Source organism: Numida meleagris, chromosome 1, assembly GCF_002078875.1.
Source record: "Numida meleagris isolate 19003 breed g44 Domestic line chromosome 1, NumMel1.0, whole genome shotgun sequence".
NCBI lineage: Eukaryota > Metazoa > Chordata > Aves > Galliformes > Numididae > Numida > Numida meleagris.
Genome location: NC_034409.1, coordinates 6986625 through 7013763, shown reverse-complemented (window position 1 = coordinate 7013763; position 27139 = coordinate 6986625). Strand labels below are relative to the sequence as shown.

At 44.9% G+C, this 27139-nt stretch overlaps 1 protein-coding gene across 6 annotated transcripts in view; it reads left to right on the top strand.

Annotated features, from left to right (window-relative positions):
- FRMD4A (FERM domain containing 4A) overlaps positions 1-27139 on the top strand; it is a 207750-nt gene that overhangs the window by 108261 nt on the left and 72350 nt on the right. For 5 of the 6 annotated variants that reach the window (XM_021384406.1, XM_021384405.1, XM_021384404.1 and 2 more), the window contains exons 3-6: positions 2084-2178; positions 7545-7637; positions 21748-21832; positions 26491-26547. In XM_021384406.1, coding sequence (XP_021240081.1) covers positions 2084-2178; positions 7545-7637; positions 21748-21832; positions 26491-26547 — 330 coding nt within the window. Of the gene's footprint in view, positions 1-2083; positions 2179-7544; positions 7638-21747; positions 21833-22753; positions 22772-26490; positions 26548-27139 lie in introns of those variants that run through there. The other variant, XM_021384409.1, reaches the window with a different exon arrangement.

The window sequence follows — 27139 nt, the reverse complement described above, 5'->3', positions numbered from 1 at the left end:
TTTGAGACGGTGGCCGTCTGCAGCTTGCCTTGTGTCTGCCTGGGTTTTCCTGCCCTTATCACTGCTGTGATGGATTGTCTTGAGGTGCCTTTGCTACCTGGAGAAGATACTTTCCTCCACCCTCCCTCCGAAGACTCAGGTTGTGTTGAAGGGATACGGGACTCATCCCACTGGAAAGGACAATAACCTTGCAGAACTTAAGAAGAGAGTGAAAAGTAATCTTGGAGGGGACTATCAGGGCTTAACTTCCTCGCCGTAAGCCTCTTCAGGAATGCTGGCCCAGTAACTAATCTGGCACCATTCCAGTGCTGGCTCTGCATCTATTGTTCTTCTCCTTTATCTTGCAAGGCAAAGGGTTATCCTCCTTTATCTGGCACTGCAGACTTGGGATGCATCTCCACAGCAAGGGCAGTGGAGATTGTGTCCCTGCTGAGCCTGGGAGCAGGGCTGCTCTGGGAAAAGAGGGACATGGTTTAGTAGGCATGGCGGTGATGAGTTGTTGGTTGGACTAGATGATCTTAGTGGTCTTTTCCAACCTTAATGATTCTGTGATTCTATGATTTCAAGAGCAGCTGGGCAGGAGACTCATGCCATGCTGACCATCTCTCCAAGGCTTTTTCAGCAGCCAGCTCTCACTCAGCAAAGATGTAGGGGCAGCTCATGGTGTTTGTCCAGCTTGCCTGGGCAGGGCAGCTGAAGGCTGGAGGTTCCAGCTTCTGCTCCCCACTCAATGCCCAGGGGGTGGATGCAGTGGTGAGGAAGGCAAGGAAGGCTGAGCAGCCCCATTGCCACTGCTCCATGATGTGGCTGGACATCAGGAGAGGATTTCACTGTTTGTCCAACATCCCCTGAGACACTGCTGGCTGGGTGGAGCCAAGGCACCCATCACTTTTCTATATCCATGAGCAGCTTGTTTCACATCAGCTATTTATTGCTCTTTTCTGCACTCTTGTGAAATACAAAAGCTCAATCCATCCCTCTCCAAGTGCTTATTCGAGGCTTGGGAAAATGCTTCTGTGTTTTACGCATGCTTTTCCTCACCCTTCCCCACCTCTGCCCTCTCAGGTGGGCTGGCTGGTGGCTCAGTGCCCTGCTTTGTATCACAATTGCCCATTTATCAAAGATTTGTGAGAGCAGAGACCCAAGGAGACAAGGGACACAACCACAGCTCCATGCCTGGTCTGCTCCTTTTGGGAGTTAGTTCAAAAGTCTGTGAAAGGCAATGCAGCGTGTAATGTGGACATAGCAGAAACTCCAAAGTCCTACCTAGGAATCCTGATTTGGGAATTACAGTGAAGCATGTTGAATTCCACCTAGGGCTGTTTGTCCTACACAGCATCTTAGATATTATTTGAGGGCTGCTTTAAGCTTGTGCTGCATTTAGGCACTGCTACTGCTGTGTCAGGTACCAGAACAGTGCTGGGTTTATGGACATTTTTAGAGAGAGATTGAGAGTCCTACAGGGATTTGTAGACCAAATCCTTCTGAGGGGTCACCAGGGATCTCTGGCTCCAGCTGTACCAGTGCTGCTGTGACCATTCCAGCTCTGGGACCCAGGGCTTGTACACATCTGTAGGATCACAGACAGCATCTTGTCTGGATCATGAATGAGAAACTATTTTATTCTGTCATTTACTTCTCATTTGGTCCTGTCACATCCTATCTTTTGGCACTATGTATTTTGTTAGTGTTATGAGCATGTATCTATGCTGTGCGTGTGAGAGTGGGTGTCTGAAACATGTTTGCAAAGGTCCTTGATAAAAAGCTTCAACCACTGAAATTATCAGAGAGGCATGCATGAGTGAGTCGTGGTAAATCTGAACACTGGCAGACAGCAGGTCATCTATCTACAGAGACACAGCACTGGCAAGGTCAGAACCACCTGTTTTCTATTTTCCTTGGAGGAAAACTATAGCTTGTTTCGAGGAGTTAATGTTGCTTGAAGATTTAGCTTGAACACTGGAGAGAACATAAAACCAAGAGCAGTGGAGTACCTTCAAGGATAATACGTCCGTCCAGAAACATAGTACCCTTATATCGAAGTTCTCTTCATTAATCACTTTCTTTCATTTTTGTTTTTCAGCCAAAGCTTTTGGCAAAGGAGTTGCTGGACTTGGTGGCATCTCATTTCAACCTGAAGGAGAAAGAATACTTTGGAATTGCATTCACAGATGAAACGTAAGTGCAAGCAATCAAAGACCTAACAGGCAACTCTTAGATCAGAGCAAATCTCAGTGTTGTTTGGTCCTCAACAAAATGACCAGTGTGGGAGTTTCTCAAGAGGAAGAAAGATGGAAGCTTGATAATTTGACCAGAATTGAACAGCCTTACGGCTGAGCTAAGCCACAGAATTGGATTCTGTCGCTGCAGTCACTTCAGGCAATGCTGGTTGCTCACCTAGAACCCTAGATCCCAGAGCTGTTTACAACAAAACTTGAGCTTTTGTCTTAAGACAAAACATTTCTACCCTTTGTTTAAAAAGTACGTCTAAAATTAGCATTGGATAAACATTCAAGGTCTGGCAAATGCTATGACAAGTCCTAGTCTGTAATCTCTCAGTGCTATGCACAGTCCCTGTTCCTTTTTTCCAGCTGTCTGTTCTCTGTAGTTAGACTTCCCTCATTATGACAGCTGTGCCCTCTAATTCTGTACACTCTCCTCCACCTTAGTTTGTAAAAGGATTTTCTGTAAGATGAACCAAGAGGAAAATCCACACGCTTGTACAGTCCTAAAAAGCAAGAACATCAAGCCCACGTTGGGTTCCTGGGACAGCAGAGTCAGCAGTAACGCTCTCATTAGCCATCTCCGCTCTCCTGCTGAAGTGGCGGAGAAATTTAAATTATCTGCTGGAATAATTATTTTGGATTGAGTAATTATCCAGCTGCTGGATAATTGCACAGACATACCCACACTGAGTTCAGCAGCAATCACCCCTCTAGAGACCGTCCCTTTGGCAAGCACCTGCCTTGGGCAGCCTGAGGCCATGTCAGGACACAGCTTGTTGTGTGGAAGGAGGCTCAGTGACAGACACGTGCAGAAGCAGGACTCAAATCACAGGAGAGCCCAGAGCCTGTGCCATCTCACTGACATGAGCAGCTCAGCCCTGTCGTAGATCTCCAACCTAGCACAAATCAATGAGATTTGTCCTCAAAGGAGGAGGAGGAGGAAGTTTACGCAAGTAATACATGTATAATATTTCCTCCTCTATTGTAAAAAGCTTTCAAGAAATAGCAACTGCTTTATTTGAACATGGCAAAAGAATTTACTTAGGATGTTGGACTCGGTCTTAGAAATGAATTTCCCATGTCACCTTCAGAAAGTATACTGGTCTGTATGTACCACAGATCTTAACCTACAGTGTGAAATGGAAGCAAAAGGAATTCCTTTCTTCAAAACTGGGGAAAACAATCTCTTAGTGTTTGCTTGCAGACTACCTAACGCAGTCTTATACCTGATGCAGACCAGAAACACAGAGAGAAAGCTGTGTGACGTAGGCCCTCAGGGATTTCCTTCTCTTTGCTGATCCTATTCCGCTGAGTTTTCACGTGCCTTCCTTGAAAGGGGCCCATAACCAGCTGAAACAGGACAGGCCCGGTTCATAAATGGCTAAATTGCGAGTTTAGGAAGAAGAAAAGCCACTAAAGTATGAAATCAATTCTTCTATTTAAGAGTAAAAGCTCTATAAGAGTAATTTATTTAGAAATGATTTGGACTGGGGATTTCCATTCATTAGTTGTGCTCTATCATGACAACCTGAGAAGAAAATCAATAGGAACAACCTTTGCGCTGGTGACTTAATAGTTTCTTGTGATAATATAGGGTCATTACTGCGTTCAGTGTGACTAAAATTAGATTGTCAGACTATTCCGGAGGAGAAAATAACGCCTCCTATTTTAATGATCATAGGAACGCTTTATATGGCATGAGCCATTAACTGAGGGACAGCACAGGTCAAAAGGGTGTCCTTGAATAGCATGTGGGGCCAAGCTTCTCGTGAAGCCAGAAGATCTATATAGTGGTTGATTAAGAGTGAAAAGGAGTGGGGAACAAGCCTTTTTCTAATTCAGCTGAGTGCAAATCTCCACTAGCTGCCCTTTCCCTTGGCACCAGCTCTTCCAGCATTCCATGAGAGCAAGCACTCAGGTTTCCCCTTCTGTTCACTGCAGAAGGCCCTTCTGGGCTAGGGGCAAGTTTGCCATGTCCTTTGTTCATCCTTAGACGTGTCACCTGCACCATGGAGAGCGATCAACTTCTGCATTGCACTGTTCCCCCTCTCTGTGCATCTGGCAAAAGCTGCTGAAAATCATTTTGCTGATGTCTGTCTTTCCTTTGCCAGAACAGAATGGGACTGAGGCCCTAATTATTTGTGTCACACTTGTGCTAGAGACTGTAGTAACATGATAAGGTTACAACAGAGTGCCCTTACTCCGCCAAGGATCCTATGTCCCAGGGAACAGCAAGGAAAGAGTGTGAGAAGAGGGGCAGCAGAGCATCACATCTCCAGGAATTGGGGGAAAAACCTATTTCCATCCTCCAGCGATAGGGCAAAGAGAGAACTAGGGAGCAGGTGTCCCAAGTCCTGGCTGAGCAGCCTGCCCAGTGGGTGGTGGAGCTCTTGGAATAATGTCCTGCTCTGGCATGGGGCCGATTCCATTGTCACTGAGCCCATTGTTTTGCCAAATCTGTATAGCTAATCTCACATAGCTCCCTGAGCTCTGCAGCTCCTTCAGAAAAATATTTCTGTTGAAAGATTAAGAGCTTAAATGAGAAAACCTGTGAGCTTATAGTTGTTGGGTTTTCTTTCTGTAGTGCCTGGTGGAAATGGAAAATAACATATATGGCTTCTACTACTTGATTTGGTCTTTTTAAATATCCATTCAGTTCAGCATGAGTTCGACGCTGAAGGGGTGTGAGTTGGTTTATTTATTCCAAGTATCTTTGCAACACAAATTTATACGGATTCCCTTTGCAGGAAACTGGACATGAACCAGTAAAACTGAATAAACAGGTCCACTTGGAGGCAAAGTATTCATTGATGTACTACTCCTTTCTGAAAGCTCTGACAAAAGAAAACAGAAACTACTGCTTGCAATTGACAATACAAATCTTGGGCACCAAAATCCATACTTAGTCTATAACCTAAATGGACCCAGTTTCTGTTTCTAAAAACAATTATGTTTTTGTAATTGACACATCAGTTTAACTGCCAAGACAAGTGCAAACAACAGAGAAAAAATGATCTGGTTTCCAATATTCAACCTCCTCATAGGTCACGCAAAACTGTTTGCACCATTGTTTGCGAATACATTGACATAAATACCTAAATGAACAAATCAATGGAGATAATGAAACAAAAGCTATTATGTGGCTCTAAATTGAACTGTAAGGGAAATTCAACTAGACACAGGCATGTATGAATGGGATCCAAAAGCAAGCTGCCTAAATTGGTCCACGAGAACTGCTGGGATTACTACATACCTAGGGTTATATGCCATACTTTTCCCTGTCTTACTTGGGATTGTGCTCCATGAATAGTCCTGCTGAAGACAGCAAGACAGCTTCCAGAGCAAAGTGTTTTGTGGTGTCACAGGACTGGAGTTTGGCTCCCTGATAGACCACATTCACAAGCAGATGCCAGTGACTATTCACTGCTGCTGTTCTGTATGTGGCACACATGAATGCTAGAAAACAAGGAGTTAGATGACAATATGCAGCACAGAAGCCCTCGGCGATGAAAGCTTGTAAGTGGTAATTGAGTACAGTGAGCAATTAGTTCCTGGCAGTGATTTAAGTGACCTTCCTCCTCTGAAGGAGCTTTGGATTTATGCTCCATGCAGCAAAGAGTAATGAAACTCTTCAATGCAAAACCTCAGTGGACATGCACGTGTAACCTGGTACGCCTATGTATACGCAGATATTCTTTTTGTATTGACTGTACCAACTGTATTATCAAGTTAAAATAGGGGAGACATAATGAGACTTCAGGACCCAAGGGAACACCACGGAGATGCATCAGGGGAGGGGAGGGTGAGTGTTAGGAGAACATTCTTCACCAGAGAGTAGTGAGCATGGAACAGGCTCCACAGGGCAGCACCAAGCAGGGCACAGATGATGTCCCAGTGGTCTCCAGCCCAGATCTGCCTGGTCTGTGCACTGCCCACCCTCTTCTGCATCAGTGTAAGCCAGAGCAGCTGTTCAGAAATTCAGATGGAACCCAGGTGACCCAAAGCCTCCTACTTCCCCCTTCATTTTTCTGCAAAAAATCTGGCTGCATTGCAGAAGGGGTGTTGGTGCTTAACTTCCAAGGGTGTTTCTCAGTTGCCCAAAGTACACACGCTGCTGAGGAGCAATGGGCAGACCCTTGGGAAAGCTGAGTGTGTTTGCTGACAGAGAACATTACTAACACTTGTGGAAACACTAGAACTTAATTTAACACTTTTTTTTTTTTTTAATGAAGCCCCCCCTTTTTTTTTCATTTTGGTGGAATGAAGAATTAATCTTGAGGATTAGCATGAGCTGGCAGATAGGCATTGGAATAGAGCTCAGGACATCTGAATTCCATTTCCTGCTTTATTTGCTGCATGATTCTCCCCAAAATTGTTTCAATTCTCTCCTCTTGCTTGTCTAGACAGCATAGTGCTGAAGGCATGAGCTGCCTCTCCCTCTGGGTGAAATCTGGTCTGACTGAAATCAATAGCAAAATGTTTGCAGGATGCAGCCCCAGCATCACTGAAAGGACCTGAATTTCACCCCATGTATTTCCATAGCACCTAATTTAAGAGAGTCTTTTTCTCAGCTGGGGAGTGAGATGCCCCCTGTAATACAAATAATGGTATTTACAAAATACTGCTCACGTGCACATAGCACTTTACAACGTGTGGAACATGACAAAGAACAGAGCTGCTGCCCAGGAAAGCTTCCAGCTGCAAGGCACAACTGGATAAATTGTAGGAGAAAATAATAGCGACAGGTACCATCCAGGCAAAAGAAGAGCAGCATGTGGTAATTGGAGCTGGAATGCCTCGTAGAGCAGCTGTTTTTCAGGAGCTCTCTGAAGGAGGAAAAGCAAAGGCTGGACAAGCCTACAGAGGCTACTGCAAGCATGTGGGTGGTAAATAAACTGTCTGGGTCTGTATACAGACAGATTTAGCCTTGAGTGAAATATTGCAGGCATTGTGGAAACTCTTAGCAGTAAGGATTTCTAATGAAAATCTTGACAGACTTTTAATGATACAGCTGCTCCTGGGGGTTGTAATAAAAAGGTGAAGCTCATAACATTTTGGGCTGTCCTGCCTGGTCGGTGCTGCCAGCTTTCACTCTGACAGATTGAACTTTAGCTGTTCAGTTCCCAGACTGAAATGTTGCCAGGACGCTATCGCCTCCGTTCCTCAAACATTTGCTGTGTGTTTTCCAAATATCATGCAGTAGCCAAGGGCAAACAGCACGCACTCCAGTTCATCTTCTGTAACACCTTAGACCTCGTTGGAAAGAGCAGCAAGAAGTGTCTCTGGTGCTGGGCTCACATCTGTCTCTTCTCTTGCCAGGGGACACTTGAACTGGCTTCAGCTGGACCGCAGGGTGCTGGAACATGACTTCCCCAAAAAGTCAGGACCGGTTGTTTTGCACTTTTGTGTCAGGTAAGTGCATGACAGCAAACTCTTCCCATGGGATACAGAATCGTAGAATTGTTTTAGTTGGAAGGGACCTCTGAAGGTCATCTAGGCCAACTCCCCTGCAATGAACAGGGACACCTACAGCCAGATCAGGTTGCTCAGAGCCCTGTCCAGGTATCAGTATAGCTATGGATGAACTGTTTCCTAGAAGCCAGGAAGCAGGGCTGTCCATTTGTCACATCTGTGGACAAGTAAACCCTTAATGGAAGTTCCTTGTGATCTCGTCATCCTTGAAAACTCCCCTGACGCAAGCGTAAATTAGCAGCAGTGACAGTAATGTCAACACTAGTATGAAGTGAAGATCAGATGTTATGTCTCTCATGCATTTGTGGTTTTATTTATGAGTTTTGGAAAGTCCAGAGCTGGGCAGGACCATGGAACACAGACTTCTTTCTGCTGGGACAGACTGCTGGAGGGTGGGCACTCACTTACTCACCAATAAGCCAGCCATATCCCCTGCATTGTGCCTGGTCTGTGACCAAATAGATCCTCTTATAACATCACCGTTTGTCTCCTGGGTTCAACTACAGTGCAGTATACTGAAAAATCTCTAGTGACCAGTTTGGCTTTTGCATGTGTGTAGAACATACTCATAGACTAGACTGGACCAGAGTAGAAAGATTTTAATGAAAATTATGCCAGTTTGGGAGAATTTCTTTTCATCTGGGAATTTTGCAGCAACTGTTAGTGTTAGGTGATGCTAGAAAGCTGTTGGTGCTCTTCTGTATACAGCATCTTTGCCTCCAAGGGAGATATTTTCTGGGAAGACAAATCTGCCCTTGCAACTTTAAAACACTCTGAGAGAGGCTGGGGGTGGGATGGCATATGTACAAGATTAAGCTGGGGGTTTTGACTTACTTTTCATGTATAGCTCATGTCTGGAACTAGCCAGTGCAGCGTTACTGTGTCTTTTTCTGTTAGCCTTTCCACTCCAGTATTATATTACATCTGACATCACTCTCATTCATTCCATCGTACACATAAAAAATGAAGACTTACTTTAGAATTTCTTCCCCTGAGTGCAGCTTTTTTCCTGCACAGTGATTGTCATTCATTTAACTCCAATTACAACGAAGGATTCTCAAGAGAAGAGACTCTTTGTTCTGCTATATCCCCATTTTTGCACAGAGCCCCATGACTCCTGGGCTGGTCTGCTGTGTCCCACAGGAAGAGGTTACTCTATTACATTATGGATGAGGATAGATCCAGAACTGAACATTTCCAGTGTATACAATCTAGATCCACCTGCGTTCAGTGCTGCACAAAACTGTAGGTACTTTTCTGAAAGAGAATTAGGCTGATAGGCAAATTAAAAAAAAAAAAAATAAGAACAAAGGTTATCGAGCATCTTGCCTAGAGGCCAAACTGAGGAGTTCATTGCTGGGACAGTGGTCTCATGGAAAGCAGAGAGGTCTCTGACTGAGCAAGAGCTAAGTGCAGATTTCTGGAGTACAGCTGCGAGGTGTGAAAGCCAGCGCCCCAGAGCCATTCTCATATTCATTTCAAAGACAACTCAACGGGCATAAATATTGCCATCTGTATTGTTCTATGAGAGTTGGCAGCAAAATGGAGACAAGTCATTCTAGTGGGATCTTAGCCAAGAGACATCTTAGAAGTATGGATCCATACAACAGTTAGAAAATGAGTGACCTCTCCTGGTCCAGAATCATAATCTGTAAGAGAAAACCACAGGGGAAAAGTCATCATTTAGTGGTTGAAAAGAGAAAGTGTGAATAGCACACCAAGTTTGGGTTTATACTCCTATTTTTAATAGTAGTGATTGGATTGTCACACAATTACATTTTTGAATGGATTGGAAGGCCACATGCCTCATGAGTTAGGAATGGGCATTACCTTACACTGTTTTTTCTACATCTTTTCCTTCCCTGAGGATGTCAGATGCTAGAAAGACATTGAAAAATCTCCCAAGCATGTAATAAGTTCCCATGTCCACCCTCAAATCTGATCTGAGCAGAAGGCAATTGGAGAAGAAACTGATCCTGGCCAGCTGGATGAGATTGGAAAAGCCTCACATATCTTTTACCCAGCGCTTTGAGTTCTGGCTTCAGAACTAATGCAAGGACTGAAGAAAAGGTTGTGAAGAGACCAACCAATGGATAGGGCTTTATTTTGATAGACCAGGGGTGCACAGTAGCTTACAAAACTATCCATACCCAGATCATAAACAAAAATGCCCTGCCACCATGAAGTGGAAAGCAGAGATAAGTCATGCTGTTCCTTAAAGAATTAGAAATGTGATAATTTTTAAGGAACTGAGTGTCCATGAAACTGACTGCATCATTGGTAAGGGGCTACCTGTGTCCGTAGGTACATTTCTTGCATTACATCTCTCAAGAACTGCAGCAAGAAAAGCTTAGCTTGGTGCCAGGCGTCCCACCTGGGGAAACAGTAATTCAAGTAACTGGATGTGCCAGATGTTCATTGCCAAGAAGACTGTATCAGGATTTAGTAATCATGTGGGTTTTTTCCTCAAATCTAAGTAAATGTACAAATCAACCACACTGGGTAACAACTGAAGACATGAGGCTTCAGGCAAGAACTGTAAATGGTAGTTTGTGAAGAGGAGAACCTATGGAGGAACAATTTTCACCTTTTATGTGACTATCAAATTGCTTTCACCCTTAACTTGCCTGCAGCACTGTCGATGGGCAACATGCCCGCCATTTAGATTATGCTAAATGTGCATTTAAACCGAAACACACCTTTTATGTAAAGGTTTCTTGGAAGAACCTTGCTGCAAATAGGAAGTTTCACAAGCTTCGCAGAGTGAAATTCTCCTCCCTTCCTTAAATCTCTGCAGCACTGTTGAAGCTTTGTCTTTTGGCACACATTTCCTTGGAGTTAGGTATTGCTGAGCTCTGATGTCCGGTGTATTTACACTCTCCTGTAATCAAAGACCAAAAATTTCACCGTGCTATCGAAGAAGGAGGGTTTGATAAGGACATCCTTAGCATTAGTTCAGATAGAATGGCTAATGCTCTTGGACACTTGCATAACTAACTGTAGCCTCTCAGTCTTTTCGTTGTCATCTAGTGGTTCTCTGGAGCTTTCCACTGAGAACAACACAGGAATCTAGGAAGCAATCAGGATTGCTTGAGCAGCTGTGAACTGGACCATGGCTATCCTTGTGGAGTACTATTTTATGAGACTTTTTGCTATTGTCTATTTATATTGTTTTAAAGCTGTACATGAAAGCAAGAGGGAGGGCCAGGTGTCTTGCAGGGGTGGTAGGACAACTGACAATGAGGTGGGAGTGCTGTTAGTTCTCATCTCTGAATTAGCTTCTTGGGTGGCTTTCTAAAGCGCTGGTCCCTTGGTGGGTGAAACTCATTCCCTGGCTCCTCTTTGCGATGAAGGAAGGCGGGGTTGTTTGACTGATTTTACAGAAGTGTTCTGAGATCAGAGGAGGACAGTGACATTGTACCTCACAACGTGAGCAGCACAGCAAAAGGCAGGAACCTGAGTAAAATGTGGAGACCCAGGCAGAAAAGAGGTCAAAGGAAAGCAGAGGTAGCAGGGGTTCAGATAAAGGTTGCTATGCTTTTGACAGGGAATGGGGCTTTTTGCTCTGATTCACATGGGCAGAAGAAAGGCAAAATTACTCCTTTTGTGTAAAGCTTTGAAGTGAGAAAGGACTGGAGCACAGACATGCTGTTTGTTCGTGGAAAGCAAAGTTGGCCCAGCTTTGCAGTGAATTCTTATCCTCAAACAATGGCCTTGTGGGATTAGCAATCTTTAGCTAGGGAACCATCAGCATGAGTCTGATCTCTTTATCTTCTGGGTGTTTGTCATGCTGTTAATTTATATGAACAAGCTCAGCAAATAAAATTCACTTCACTGGTGGATCTTCTCCCAGGAATGCATATACCCATTCTCAGGGTAGCTCCACCAGTCAGACAGTAACAGCTCGCTGCAGAAGTCGTCACGCTGAATCAGAGCAACTTTCATGTAGAATGGCTTTTCTTCCAGAAAGTCATGGAAAAGAATGTTAAATAAATCCTCAATACTCAAATACGCTGCGGGGCAGTGTATTTGTCTCTATGGCCCTGCAGTATTCCCACTGAGGAATGTCTATGTCCAGTAACATCTGGCATGCGTTCATACACACTGGCTAAGCTGAAGTCAGCACAGGAGCTGTGGGGGCTCAAGTCCCTTAATACTGAACCCAGACCCTCTGCCAGTTCACCACAGTTACTAGAGAACATAGTGGCCTTAAATAAGAGCCCAGCACTGGAACACAGGGTGCAAGACTCACATTTACTGTAACCTGAAGGAATGCAGCTCTGTGTGCACCATCCATGGCCTTGGTCTGAGGTAGGTGGGACAAAAATCTGAGAGGGGACTCGCCACACCAAACCTGAGGTGCTTATCTGGTCAACTATTCTGTATCAGGACCAATAACCAGAGCTTCTTCTCAGAAATAGGCACTTTTTAGGAACAATTCCTCTGACCTGATTCTAGATGACTACTTTGGAATTCAGTAAGTTATACTCTAAAATAGCTACTTCTCTTCCCTGATTGTAGCTGCCTCTTTTCACCTGCTGAATCTTCAATGTGTGCTTCAACTGCAGCCTATAAATTCAGATTATTTCAAACATGGTTGGCCTAGCCAGGGTTGAAGAGACACTCCCTATCTACAGAGCTCTGCCTGGCTACCTGAATAGAACTGGACCAGATTTCAGCTGATAATGGGGCCTTAGGCTACTTCATTTTTTCAGACTCCTTCATATCCAGTCTTTCAAACAATACTCTGATAGCTGGTGAGGGGTCTGGCGCACAGGTCTTATGAGGAGCGGCTGAGGGAACTCTGGAGAAGAGGAGGCTCAGGGGAGACATTATTGCTCTCTACAATTCCCTGAAAGGAGGTTGGGCTGAGGAGGGGGTCAGCCTGTTCTCCCACATAACTAGCAATAGGACAAGAGGGAATGGCCTCAAGTTGTGCTAGAGGAGGAATGGTCAGGTGCTGGAACGGGCTGCTCAGAGAGGTGGTTGCATCACCGTCCCTGGAGATGTTCAAGAAACATTCAGATGTTGTACTAAGGGACATGGTTTAGTGAGGAAATATTGGTGGTAGGTGCATGGTTGGACTAGATGATCTTGGAGGTCTTTTCCAATCTTGGTGATTCTATGATCTATGAAAAGGACTAATGTTAAAAATAAAAGGAACTGTAGCCCATTTGGAAATAATGGACTCTGGAAGAAAGGGAGACAGTGTTTACTAATATGGATTGTACATAGGGCTAGATGGATCTTACAGCTAGCTGCCAAAATACATTGCTGCCTTCTGTATTAGCCAGAAGACATGTATGGGATGTAGTTCCATGGCATGCTGCTTACAGTGTGCCCAGGTCACTCACACAACAATACCAGCACACCATGGCTCTGCACACCACTCAGTTCCAGCGAGCTTCACTTGACTCCAAGAAATCAAATTAGGGGGTGGTGATGACAGCATGCTGCTGGGGCAGGAAGAGCTGAACAGACCACACCAAATTAAACAGTGCAATTTATTTGTCTTGCACATAATGGCCTATGTTCCTCCGTCTATAATTTTCCCTGCCAGAGATGGATTTGTGGGGCTACATTACATTGCTCCAGGCAGAAAACAAAGGGGATGGACAAGCTGTAGGACCTCTGAGTATATCCCAGAGCAAAACAAGTGGGATGAGGAAAAGCCAGCAGGAAGTTGAGGCCACGGGGAGGGAAGAGAGCTGGTAGAAGAGGGATCTTGGCCCCACATCACCAGCTACACTCTCTCCCCTCCAACGAAAGAGAAGGAGCATCCCTCACTCTCCTTACCATGGTGTGAGACAGAGTTTTCCAGGAAATGGGGAGACAGGCCTGAGGAGATTATAAAATATATCAATTATGCAGGCAGGGAAGAGGGAGAGAAGTGACAGGGTTTGCTGTCACCCATGGGTATGCTCCATCTCACCTGTTAGCACCTGGCAGAAGGTGCTGAGGAAAAATCCGATATACACAAATTGCTCTACTTCTCTGCTCTTCCTGGGTCTCTTCCTCTGCACGGGGAGCTGCAAGGAGGGTAGTGCTGGGCCTCACTTTTCCATGGGGTTTGATCATTCCAAGAGTGTCCAGAGAACTGCTCTGAGATGTTTAATCCCCTTGGGCTGCTCTCTCCTCTCTGAGCTGTCTCTCATTACCAGCACAGGGACACTAACTCACTGCACCAGACTCCCTGGCAGTTTATGCTATGTATGAGGAGACAGAGAGCCATCTCCCACTCACATTATATTTCTGCAGCTCAGTGCACTGCTGGTATACTGTAGAAACAGTAGCAAAAAGCAGAATTTTAACTCTGTATAACCAGCCCAGCACAACCAAGCTGCTTTCAGGGCTTCTGTCTAAAAAGTCTGGCAAAGCAGCGCCATAAGCCAGATCTCTCTGCACAGCATTAATCTGGCTGGTTGATGTACATCAGCTGTATGCAAGCTGAGGGGAAAGATCTGCAAACCCCTTCCTCCAACCCAGTCGCAGTGTATAAATACAGCCGCTCAGACCTTGTTTGTGCTGGAAGACAAGGCTCCCTGCAGACAATTTATTGCAGCCTTCTCAGGGTGGCCCCCCGCTCTGTTCGCCAGGGGGAAGGTGTAATAAATTGCCTGCGGGGAGGCTTTGCTCCTTGGAGTCTCTTTAGCGATATGAGAAACTTCTGTCCAGTCGGAAGATTTACTTGTGCGAAGTCTGACCTTTGCTTGAGGAAGGGAACTAATGGGGTTCTGCTACTTAGCACACAGCTCTGAGCTAAGCCATCCATTACACACACATCTTAATAGCAGTCTGGCTCTTGAGTCCCATAACATTATTTCTGTTTTCTGCTTAACTAGGAATATATTTGTATAAGTGTGCTGTGTTTAGTTAGAAGCGGATAAGCTGTTTTTCCTTTGCATGCAGTCACCCAAGGGGGAAGAAAATCAGCATTCTAAGAATTTGTTGTTTTGAGCCACATTTTGAATGCGTGGATGCTGGAAGCATTGTCTTGTCTAATTTTGGCAAGCATTTAGACAGCATGATAGGTACTACGCAAAAATGACGGATACTGACACTGTAAGACTTGTACCTAATTTGGATCAAGGAGCAATAGCTATGTTAATGCCTACACACAAATTCTCCAACTGGGTCAAAGTCATACAGATATCATTTCCGTTTTCATTGCAATTTGTGTGTTTATACTCTACACTAGTGGGTGTGGTTTGCTGTCACCAGTGAAGCAAGCAGAGAAATCTGCTATGAGAAGTTCCATCACAGTGGCATTGAACACAGTGCTGGAAGGGTAGATGCAGTAAGTAAACTCCATGCCAACCTTCACAGCCAAATCATACCTTTGTGGGCTGCTGATAACATAGTGGAATGGCTGAAGGGGTTTCTATTCCTAAAATGGTTCAAGAGCCTGAAATGAAAGATGCCCCGCAGATACAGGGCATCTTTCTTCTAAGATTCTTTCTGGTGTTATGCAAGAAAGTGCGCCCAGCAAGTTACCTCTAATAGCCAAGATGTCACTCTTGGTAAGGATCACAGAGCGCTCAGAGCTGGGCTGGAGCTCAGGAGAGTGGGGAAATTCCCTGGTGGCTGAGGGAGAGGTGGGGAAGAAGGCAGGACGCTGCTGTGGTTTGATCACTGCTCTCACCTCACACTTGGGACAAAAAGCCACATCATTCCAATCCACGAGGAGCTGCAACAGCCATTTTGTGCCAAGCTGCACTTCTCTGCCAAGCTAAGCTCCACAGGACATTTCAGGGTGAAGCAATGTGCAAAATATATTGAGCTGGCTGTTGCTTTTATGTTCTTGTCAGGCCTGGTCCCCACCTGAGGGGCGTGAACAGGACTCGCTGTACTGACATCAGTGCCTTTTCGTGTGATGTATGATGCTGTAACCATGCATCAGGGAGGAACGTGTCTGTATTACTACCTTGATTCCTTTTCCTCTCTGTGTTGATTCTGGAGCACTTAGCAGTTTGCAGAGATTCCCAGGGATATAGCCTAGAAAACAGCTGGAGCCCTATGCATTCCAAAGCAGATCCCTTAGTTTTTTTGTAAATGGAGAAGGTGAGGCACAGGAATGGTTAAATACCTCATGGGTTTTCTAGGAGTTCAGTGGACCACTCTCTTGAAAATGCTGAGAAAAGTGGATGGGCAGTGGGAAAAGGTGCAAGCAGCTTCAGAGAAAAGTACGGCAAGTGTGGATGGGAGAGAGAAGAGAATCATAGAATCATTTGGATTGGAAAGGATCTCTAAGTTCATCAAGCCCAACCACTAACCTGGCACTGCCAAGTCTACCTCTAAACCATGTCTCTAAGCACTGCATTGCAAGTATAGAATATGCCCAGGTTAAACAACATCCACAGTTTTGTTAGCTGGAATTCTCCATCTTCCTGGAATCACATTCACTTTCAGGATTTTTGGCTTCCATGCAATGAGACAGAAGTCAACATAGGACTCTCTTGCTGCATCCCGTCCAGTCCCTGGTGCTGGGCAAGGAGGACCTGAGCATGGCATAAGCACAGGCAACAGAACATGGGATCAGAATTAAAATTAATGCAGGGGTGAGGTAAATTAGGCTTTTTACTATCTCTGATTTTCACTCTTGGCTGATGACTTAACAGGCCAACTACTTAGCATGACCATTGTCTGCTTTAAGTGTCAGCACATAAAGTATGCACCCATGACTATTAGCAAACGGGGCTGGAACATAAAGGGAGCTTTACTGCCTGAGCTGTTCAGAATACTCATTTAGCACGAGACACTGGACATAATGACATCTGCATTTAAGTTCATTATACTGATGCATGTGATTTTTCTTCTCCTGGTTAGCAAATGGCCTCATATTTTTCACATTATCCTCTAAGGTTTTAAATGACATAGTGAGGGATAATGAGCCAGACCCCAGGATGGATGAGACAGAAAGGGGGTCTTCTCCTTTAGCCATTGCTTTGTAATAATGAAATAAGAGACAGCCCATTGACAGAGCCATGGAGCAATGATGACAGCTCCGTCTTGCATTCTGACCACAATGGAGTCAGCCAGCTGGGAAAGACATGGGAGCATCCCTGCCCATTTCAGTCACTTGTCTTGGGTCTGAGCACATTTCCCACCCAGGGCAGGAGGAAGCACAGGATAAGGTGACAACACATCAAAACCAAAATGCGTTTGCTTCATTTTGACGTTTTCCATGAAATCTGGTTTTACCCTTTATTTTCCTTTTTCATAGAAAAAGAATTCTTTTCAACAGGAGAGAGAAAAGATACTTGGGACTCTTATTCTGGGTTTTTGGTTTTTTTCAGTTTGGCAATGTGACACTGTTATCAGTCAAGGTTACTGAGTCATCCTGACCAGCAGCAAACATCCTCAGCACCATCTTCAGCCTCCCATTGCTGCCTGGTCCTGCTTAAAGCCATTTGAACTGACCATTTTGCATAGCACTTCCCCAGCACTCTGGAACGACACACAAAGGCATGCCTCCTTTGCCTCTATGGCCAACCCTCTGCCTTCTTCCAAGGGCAGCAAGACATCTGAGGAGTGAGGCTTGAGATGACTGTAACAACAGAATGCTTTGCTATGTCCTTGCCTGGTCTGGGCTTTCCAGGTGGCAGAAGGACACTTCATCCTAGCTAAGATTCCAGTTCTGATGTCAATTTTTCTGGCTCACTCCCTCAAGAAGATGGTTTCTGTGTTGAATAAAAAAGCCTTTTAGACTAGTTGGTTCCCACCAGCATCAAACATCACAACAACTAGAATGATTTTGCTGCCCCAGGGAAGATGTATACACAAAGTAGCTAAGATATCCATTTGCTCTCATGCTTTGAAATATCATTGTGTTGAGGACCATGGTGAAATATTGTTAAATTTTGGCAGGTTCTGCTTGGAAATAAACACACTGGCTTGTGATCTTATACACTACAACTCTACATTTGCAGTCAGAGCCTGGTCCCTTCCACACAATAGATGACCAATTTCTTGTTGAGGGGATTTGTCTAGAGCTGAGCATTAGGGACAATGCTAAATACTTTTTATTCAATGGTTTCTTTTGCTGTGTAGAAACTGGGAGTGCTGGTCAATTCAGCTCTGCTGGTGAAGCAAGCGAGCATCAAACTTATCTTGCTGTTTAATGACTCACGACTATTTGCAAAGGACGTATGAACATGAGCCTGAAAGAACTGCGTAGGATCACAGAGATAATTTCTCTGAGATTATACCATGTGTCTAGTTCAGAAGAGCCAGGAGAATCCCCTTCTGCCATTGACTCTCATTGACCCCACAAAGACATCACCGGCTCAGGAGGATGCTTCCCTGACAGTCCTGAGACCTCCCATCTCCACTGCAGGAACAAAGTACTAGTGATGATGCACCTTTCCCACCAGTGATTTGTCCATGTGCACACACACCACTGGGTTTGCATATGAGGCATGATGATCAGAGATCTCAGTTCCTGAAGAGCCAGTAAACTCAATGGTCAGACAAAGTTTGGGCATTTCTCTCTGCTTCAAGCCAAAGGTGGGCAAATATGCAGCACAAGGAAGAATTTGCAGCAATGCCAATTTCCTGTCACCCAGGGATCGAGTTTCCACTGTTGCTTCTCACCAGCACCACTGCATAAATGTCTGTTCTTGGCTGATTGAGATGGGAATTGCCATTCATCACAGCGTACGGGAGCTTAAGCTGTCTCGGAGCAAGTTGTCAGTTAGCCAACACTTAATATATAATTAATACAGTACAAGGCACGTCCTTGCTGCTGAAAGACTTAAATGTCTCAGATGCAGTAGTTTCAAAAATCTTCTGATTCCTTCTGCAGTACTCATTACCTTCCTGACGTTGAGAGGGAGCAGTCAAGATAGGCACTTTGTGTTCATTACCCAGCGCAATATTCACTGGTTCATTTAATTAATGCTTAGAAAATATATTTGATGAATTGTAAGTGACTGGGACCACAGAGGGGAAATTATGGGAAACACAGAAATAGATTAACATTGGCTGAGCTTCCTTCTTTACCTTTGAAACCTTTTCAAAAATGATTTCTCTGGTTTTTATACTCACATCATCTTGTGGAGCTTTCCCCCTTCACTCACGCACCTAATTTCTCATCACAACAGTTTCTGGCTATCAGAGAACTTCTCACAGGAGCTGTTTGAGGCAGTGCTGTTTGTTGGTTGTATTGCAGGAGATGTTAGTAGTAGAGCTAACGTGTCAGACACATTGCACTGCCTGCATCTCTGCCCAACCCATCTGTTATTTCCTGGATATTTCAGCTTTGCAACACGTGAAGGAATGCTGTTCTCTGGGGAGTCCTCAACAGAAATCTGATAGTTACCTCTTAAAACTGATGATATTGAAATATGCAGTAAGAATGGGTTTATAATCTTAATAGGCAAAACAGACGGATGGGTTAAGAGGAGGGAGGAGTATTTTCTAAACACAGCCCAACAATCCCAAGCAGCTACATGATTTGCTGAAGGCCATGAAGTAAACCTGTGTCCCAGTCAGGAATTTAACACAGGTTTCTTGCTTCATTCATTGCTAGATTCTTCTTCCTGCCTCCATAGGCGCTGACATGGGTCATTTTAAAGTGCAGTTTCCCACACTGTGTTTGGAAAATGTAGTAACAGGAGGAGGCCTGACAAAGAGTTACAATCAGTGCAAAAAAACACATTTCCCTTCTCTTTCTGTTGATTTAGTGCCAGCTGTAAATTTAAGAGAGTCTACTCCAGTTCAGGTTTTCTGAGCCTGCCACACAGCAAATCCCATAAGAGTTCTCTCTGCAAATCTGTTTTGGTTTGTTTTTTTTTTTTTAAGTATCTCTGATTTCCTGGAGCGCATGCTTTATATTTGCCTGGGTGCACGTGTGAGAGCCGGTAGCTCCCCAGCACACTCTCCACTCCAGAGATCACTTGAGAATTGGGTTTTCTTTGTGAAATATCGTATGCAAGCTCTGTGCCCCAAGAGATTCAATTTTGTACAGCAAATGATCTGTGTGTCTGTGGAAAGCCCTGGGAAAGATCCTTGCAGCCTTAAGAAATGCAATATTGCCCTCTAGTGATGACGAGAATGGTCTCATTCCATCTGCTGATGAAACAAAAAACGTTTCTGATAACCTTCACTGGGTTTGAAAATGGAATAAACATTCCTGCTTTCTTCTGACCCTCGAATTAAAGATTCACGCATCACAGTGGAGAGCACTGGTAGCGCTGATAAGCAGAGGAGGTTCTTCAAGAATCGTAGTAGGTGTAAAATTACCATTTTTCTCCCTGAATTTGGCAGATGGAAAGCCACCTGCACTGAAGAAAGCAGATCTAGCAAGAAGGCAGCTTTTTAATGCAGCATCTTTGTTGCATTTCAGAAGCCAAGTATATTTTTATTTGCCAAGAACAAAAAAAGGTTTCAAGGACGGGAGGTGATACCCAGTGAAGACTAGAGAAAAAAAAAAAAAGGTGTTTTTTTTTCATCCTTAATGATCCTATATTCAGATGTCTTCTTTTTTTGTTTTCTTTTTTTTTGTTTTTTGGTTTTTTTTTTAATTTCTCATTTGAACTTTTCTGGAGGGGGAAGAGGAAAGGTAATAGCAGGAACACTTCAGCAGAGGAGCTCAAAATGTTTCACTCCATTAAGTGGTTGATCATACTTGTCAGGAAATAAACTGTTTTGAAGGGTCTTCAGGATACACCTAGGAGCACTGCAAAGCTCTGACCTTTACCCCTGAGGAGGTCACATTTAAGGCCCCCAGTTCTGCAAATAGCTCAACATGGACAATCCCTTTAATGTTTGTGTGAAGCCCCAGGAATTTCAACAGATCTCACAGCTCCCCTCCTAGACAGTGGAGTCTGGGAATAAGTGGAATAAGATTTCTCTGTAACTGGACCCTGAGTCTCTACACAGGTTTCTAAGGTATCTCATTGTTTTAAGTTCCTAATGCAGACAGCATTTCCCTGGCACCTTCCCTATCCTAATTGCTTCTGACAACACGATAGTACTGGAATTTATGTAAGGAACATTGCTGCCACTGTACTGCAACTTAAAGATCACTCCAAAACAAAGTGGGCAGATTTCTTATTATTGTATTTCTTACTAAAAATACAAACTAAATGTAAAATTCACCTTGATCACACACTGAACAGACTTTCTCTGTTGCTAATGGAATCCTTAAAATACACAACATACTCATATGAAATGGTCTGTTATTAACTCTGATGATATCTGGCACTTACTTTTATCTTGATATTTTTACCCCAAGGGTCACAACGCAGAATTAAGAGCTAGAGTTTTGTTGAGCTAGTGGCAAAACTCTCAGAAAGTTCACTCTCAAAGGATCAAAGCTTCAAAGCAAGCAAGACATGAAATACTGAATTGTTTCATACGTGTGATGAACTTTCAATATAATTGCAAATATTTGGGTTAATCAGCTCACGCAAGAGTGTTGCTTTTTTTGACATAGAGAATTTGGACTGGGCAGCTTTTCACTGAGTTCTGAGAAGTCATCTCAGCCATTGCTCAAAAAAAAATAGATTCCTGCCATCCCCAGCATTGATACCCATGATATTGGTAAATTGGGCAAGGACCAAATTACTCTGCAGCCATAGCTGCTGCATGCTAGCCACAAAAATATAGGAAGAAGGAATTTTAAAATTTGTCTTATGCAGAGCTGAAGTCAAAAGGGAGGGAACCCAAGAGTGGATTTCTGGCAGTGAAAATTTTATGCCATGTTCATTGACAGCACAGAAATAGACAGATTAGGAAAAGGAATGAACATAAAATGCCAGAATGTGCTACAGAATGAAGTTTACAAACAAACAGAACAAGGGATTATTTAAAGTAAAAAGACAACACAAAGGATTTTTTAGAAGCAAGATAATCCAAGTTGCTTTGATATGGCTGAGGTGGCGCTGAGTCATCACATCCTAGAGCACAGGCTCTTTCATCACTCCATCTGCGTCATAAACAAAGAAACTTCATTCTCAGTATACTCATCATTAACCACTTTTTTTCAAGTAATGGATGCATTTTCAAGTTCTCCCATGTATCTCACCTCTTTTGCTTTTTTTTTCAGGTTCTACATTGAAAGCATCTCCTATCTAAAGGACAATGCCACCATCGAGCTGTTTTTCTTGAATGCCAAGTCCTGCATCTACAAGGTAAGGACTCTGGGAGCTCTGGATGGCACTGGGGTGGGCTGAGACACCTGGATCTGCATCTCCTGACCCAATCTGCGTTGGCTGCAGAACTGAATACCTACAGCGTGACTTCAGAAGTAAGCAGTGGGTGAGGAGCATGGCTGGCAGTACTGCTCACTGTAAGCAAATGGCGGGATGAGGAGTTTGGAGGAGGGCCTTGGAGGCAGCAGCAGAATCACAGAATCGTAGAATTATTTGAGCTGGAAGGGACCCTTTAATGGTCACTCATCCAAACCCCTGCAATGAACAGGGACACCTACAGCTAGACTAGGTGCTCAGAGCCCTGTCCAGCCTGACCCTGAGGGTATCCAGGGACAGGGCATCCACCACCTCTCTGGGCAACCTGTTCCAGAGTTTCACTACCCTTAGCAAGGCAGAGTTTCAGATGGACATGAGAAATGCAAAGCTCTGAAAGATCAGGTCGTGCTGCAGTGCCCCAGAACCTCCATGTCCTTAACATGCACATCATCTCTGAAGTAAAACAGCCTTCCAAACAGCTCTTGCGGTTGACAAGGGAGAATCTTCAACTGTTTAAATGACAAACTGGCTGGTGCTTAGGAGGAAACTTCTAATTTTGTGCTCAGAAACCTGTATGTAGTTGGGCAGCAGCGGAGGTCAGCCCTCAGGGCGGCTGACTGCGTCCTGAGCGCTTCCCGCCCGAAGAGGGCGGCAGCGGCCGCGCGGGCTACGGGCGGGCGCCATCTTCTGGGGCGGGGAGGAGGGGGTGCGTGTGACAGGGCACGTAAATGGGGTTGCTTGTGTGCACGTGTCTGTATGAGTATGTGCGAGGGTCGGGGTGTGTGAAGGCATGTGGCTGTATGCATGTGTGTGAAGTTCATTTTGTGAGATTTTGTGAGAGAAGCATTCCCTGCACCGCTTCCTGCAACCTCACAGCAGCAGGTTAGCGACCTGCTGAGACAACAGGTTTATACCAAACCTTGGGCCTCACTTCCTGATCTCTGCGTGTCCTAAAATCCAGGACTAACTCTGCCTGTCCAAAAATGCAGGGTTAGATAGGAGAAGCCAGAAAATGCCCTTTTTTTCCAGTGTCCAGAGAAAGGGGAGGGCAGAGCTCTGCTCTCTGACAAAGCTGCAATTACATGTGCTTAGTCAGCCCTCTCCAGCAACGAGCTCAGAGCGTCACATTTTGGTTGCAGGGGAAAAGTTCTTTTCTGGAGTGTTGCCAGGAAAAGCTTACTCTGTTGTTCATTTTTTTTTTTCGGAGAAAGCTTAATAAGAAAAAGGGAAAAAAAAGTGCCTACAGAACTAGGTTGATCTATTTTAGTCTGACCTCTCCGAAAACCATTACTTTGCACATTGGAGCTGACTGTCATCTCCATCCATAAATAGCCCTGCTGGATTCCCAGTCTCCCTGAGTCCTTCTCCATCTGACTTCCAGCCACAGTAACCCATGCCGTGCTATTAAAAAGGACGCTGAATTTGAAAGTTGGGTACAAGGTATCTGATCAGACGCAAAGTGAGCACCCAGCCAGAATGTTTGGATGGAAGGATCTCTAGGTGTAGAGAGGGGCAATCAGTGTTTGTCATTCCTGCAACTAGAAGTTGTTGCAAGTTCCCAAACCTTGAGTGTTTCCTTGTTGCACAAAAAGGTTTCCTTCCCCTCAGCCAGGAAAGGCCAGGCTGTGTATGATACATGTAGTTCATAAGCTGTTTGCAGCAAGCTGTGTGGTGCAGTCGTAGCGCCCGAGGGACAGGATGCTATCCAGAGAGACCTAGACAGACTTGAGCAGTGGGCCCAGGAGAAACTCATGAGGCTGAACAAATCCAAGTGCAAAGTCCTGCACCTGGGTTGTGGCAACCCCTACTAGCAATACAAACTGGGGGACAACAGGATAGAGTGCAGCCCTGCCGAAAAGGAATTGGGGGTACTGGTGGATGGGAAGCTGGACATGAGCCAGCTATGCATCCCCACAGCACAGAAAGCCAACCATATCCTGGACTGAATCAAAAAAAACATGGTCAGCAGGTCAAGGGAGGTGATCCTGCCCTTCTACCCTGTGCTGGTGAGACATCACCTGAAGTAGAGTCCAGATGTGTGTACAGGAGAGACATAGACATGTTGGATTGCATTTAGAGGAGGGCCACAAAAATGATCCATCCATCCAGGGATGGAACACCTGCCCCACGAGGACAGTCTGAGAGAGCTGGGGGTGTTCAGACTGGAGAAGAGAAGGCTCCGGGGAGCTGGGCCTTTCAATGTCTAAAGAGGAGCTATAAGAAACAAGGGGACAGACTCTTTGTCAGAATCTGTTGTGATAGGACAAGGGGAAATGGTTTCAGACTAAAAGAGGACAGATTGAGATTGGATATAAGGAAGTTTTTTTTACAGTAAGGCTGGTGAGGCACTGGCACAGGTTGCCAAGAGACGTGGTGGACGCCCCAACCCCTGGAGTTATTCAAGGTCAGGCTAGATGGGACTCTGAGGAACCTAATCTATCTGTAAGTGGCCCTATTCACTGCAGGGGAGTTGGACTAGATGACCTTTAAAGGGTCCCTTCCAACTCACATGATTCTATGATTCTACCTCAGACCTTCCCCTACTGACTGTCCAGACACACACCTTCAAATGTCCCCATGCACAGAGCTGTTCAAATGTGGAGAGAAGGATGCTAAATCTCCTTTAGTATGAGGCTGCTGGTCTCCTGGGCTGCCAGCTGGCCCTGTGTTGAGTACTGCACCACTCCTATGAGTCCTGCAATTGACCCACACACCCAAACTTTTGCACAGCACAATCCCAGCCAATGTTGCCCAGAAAAGCCAAGCTACATTTGTACTACTGGCCAGGCAAGGCTTGGCGTTGGGTACTGTCCATCAGTCTGTTTCATTACTAACATGCTCTAGTGCAGGTTTTGGCCTGTGCCAACTAGCCCTGTCCCAGGCATTGCTGGGGGCCTGTACAAGGATGAGCACCTGTTCCTGAGAGGCAGTATAGTTGTGGTAACTCTGTTTGGGGCTGGGGGAAGGGAGAAAGAGTGTTTAGTCATGAGATTTCTGTGCCACGTACCCTTAGGGTCTGAGAATGGCTTCTGGCCCACTCTACCCACTAGTATAGACTTGCCATGACATCGACATGGGCTTGTAGAGGCTGGCTCATACGTGCAATGCCCAGTGCACCACAGAGAGGAAGGCATTCGGGTTCTCTGCATCACCCCTTGCTATGGGACATTCCTGACTGCCCCAGCCTGCAGCTGCATCGATATCTCGCACCAGCCGCTTCCCTTGGCACAAGTACATCATTAGTGCAGGTGTCTATGTGAATCACAGTTTAGCTGAACTGAGGAAGGCGTGTTTATTGCCCTTAGCAGAGCTGGTCTTCACTCCCCAGGGAGTCGTTATGAAGGAGGTGAGGGAAATGCTTATTTTAAAAAGCTGGCACTAGTGAAAGCCAAGGACACCTGGATCTTATCCTCTGTTTTGTTCCCTTTGTTTTTGATTTTGCCAGAGACGAGCCAAAGCAATTGTGGCTTGTAAGTGAGGTGTGGCCCTGACTTGGCTAGAGCATGGATCACAGCAGCAATCTATATTTAGATAACTCATTTCTTGCCAGATTAAATAAAATATTATAAACAGCAGTTTAAGTAAATACAACAGAAGAGCCACAGGAGTAAGCTAAGCACGTATGTGTATGTGGCCACATGGGAGATCTAGTTGCATAATTGAGGGCTAAACTGTATCTCAGCAATAGCCCACTGTCTTCCCAAAAGCCAAAACTGGTTGGGACTAGATCACGCTTGGCCATGGGGCTCCTGCCTCCCATTCCAAGCATTTCTGATGCTGTGTCTGCATTCTATATATTCAACATGGAGCAGTGCACAGACCCCGTAGCCCTGTGACCACTATCTCAGACGCAGCAGACGAACCCTGAGAGGACTGGATGCAGCCAGTGATGTGATCCCAGAATCAGTGCTTACAATTTCACCCAACCCCACAAATTACTTTTGTCAGGGTCCAGATTCTATAGAGCAGAGCAGTGAAAATCTACTGAAAGATCTGCTTTCGCTGTTAATTCTCAAAGTACCCCCAGCCCCCATGCTCAGGGACACAAAGAGGCTGAAACCAGAGCTCCCATCCTGTTCGAGGCAATATGGCTCATTTTCCTGTGAGTTTACCCTGGACAAGGGCCAGAGGGGTTCTGCAAGGGCTTTGATACCACTTTAGTGAAGACAAATTTTCTCATTTCCATGCTTCTGTGAGCCAAGGACAAAACTGTGTTCTCCTGAAGCATGGGTGGAATTTGGGGGAGAAAAAACTGTATTTCCCAGACTATCTTTTACTAAATCATGCCTGAAAATAAAAATTACCCTGATCCTCCCCCTTCCACCTGCCTTCTCCTCCTTCCTCCCAAGGAACCCCTTATGCCACATTGAGTTATGCTTCATTTGCCAGGCCGTCACACTGAATATTTGGCTTTCTCCACATCAGAGTGAGCAAGTTCAGACTCACTTTGGTCTCCAGGAGCACAGGGACTGCTTTGAAGCCTGGCCAGGGCAGAAAACTGGCACCACATGCTTCACTCTGCAGTAGAGAGGAGGAGATGCATTTTCTTCTTGAAGGATCTCAAAGTCAATGAATTCTTTTTGTTTTCTTCACCCTTCTAGGAACTCATTGAGGTTGACAGTGAAGTGGTCTTTGAACTGGCTGCATACATCTTGCAGGTAAGCACCAGCCTTCTCTTGCTTCATGCACCTTTGTTTGTATTGAATCTTTTGACTGGCTAAATCAAAAAGGGTTGTACAGAAGTGCAGGGATTCCCTAAATTACAAGAGTCTGAGAGTCCCTGTGAGCCAAAGGGAAGAGTCCTCATTTGTGGCTGAGATTTGGATACATGTAACCTTCAGCTTCTTTTCGGGTTTGCACTGAAGACAACCTCTCACTTTCCGGCAGACCAGCTATGAAAGTTATCCTTACACAGCTTTCATCATTTATACCAAAGCAAAATAAGTACAGAAGGCTCTTACACTGGAGCTCTCCACATGTGAAGCAGATGCCACTGCACAACATTTTGCTTACATAAATATATATCATATTAGCTCTAGCACGGATATCCAAAGCCCTGGAGTATGATGTAAAGCCAGAAAAATTCTAAGCTATAAGTGAGATTTCCTGGATGAAATATGTATCCAGTGGGTTCCTCTCCAGTGACTTCAGTTGCATTTGTTTTACCAGTGTTGCTTGGCCCTCTGATGATCTCTGTAGCCTTGTATATGTGCAACTGTCTGTATTTTCCAATGTGGGCAGAAGGGCTTC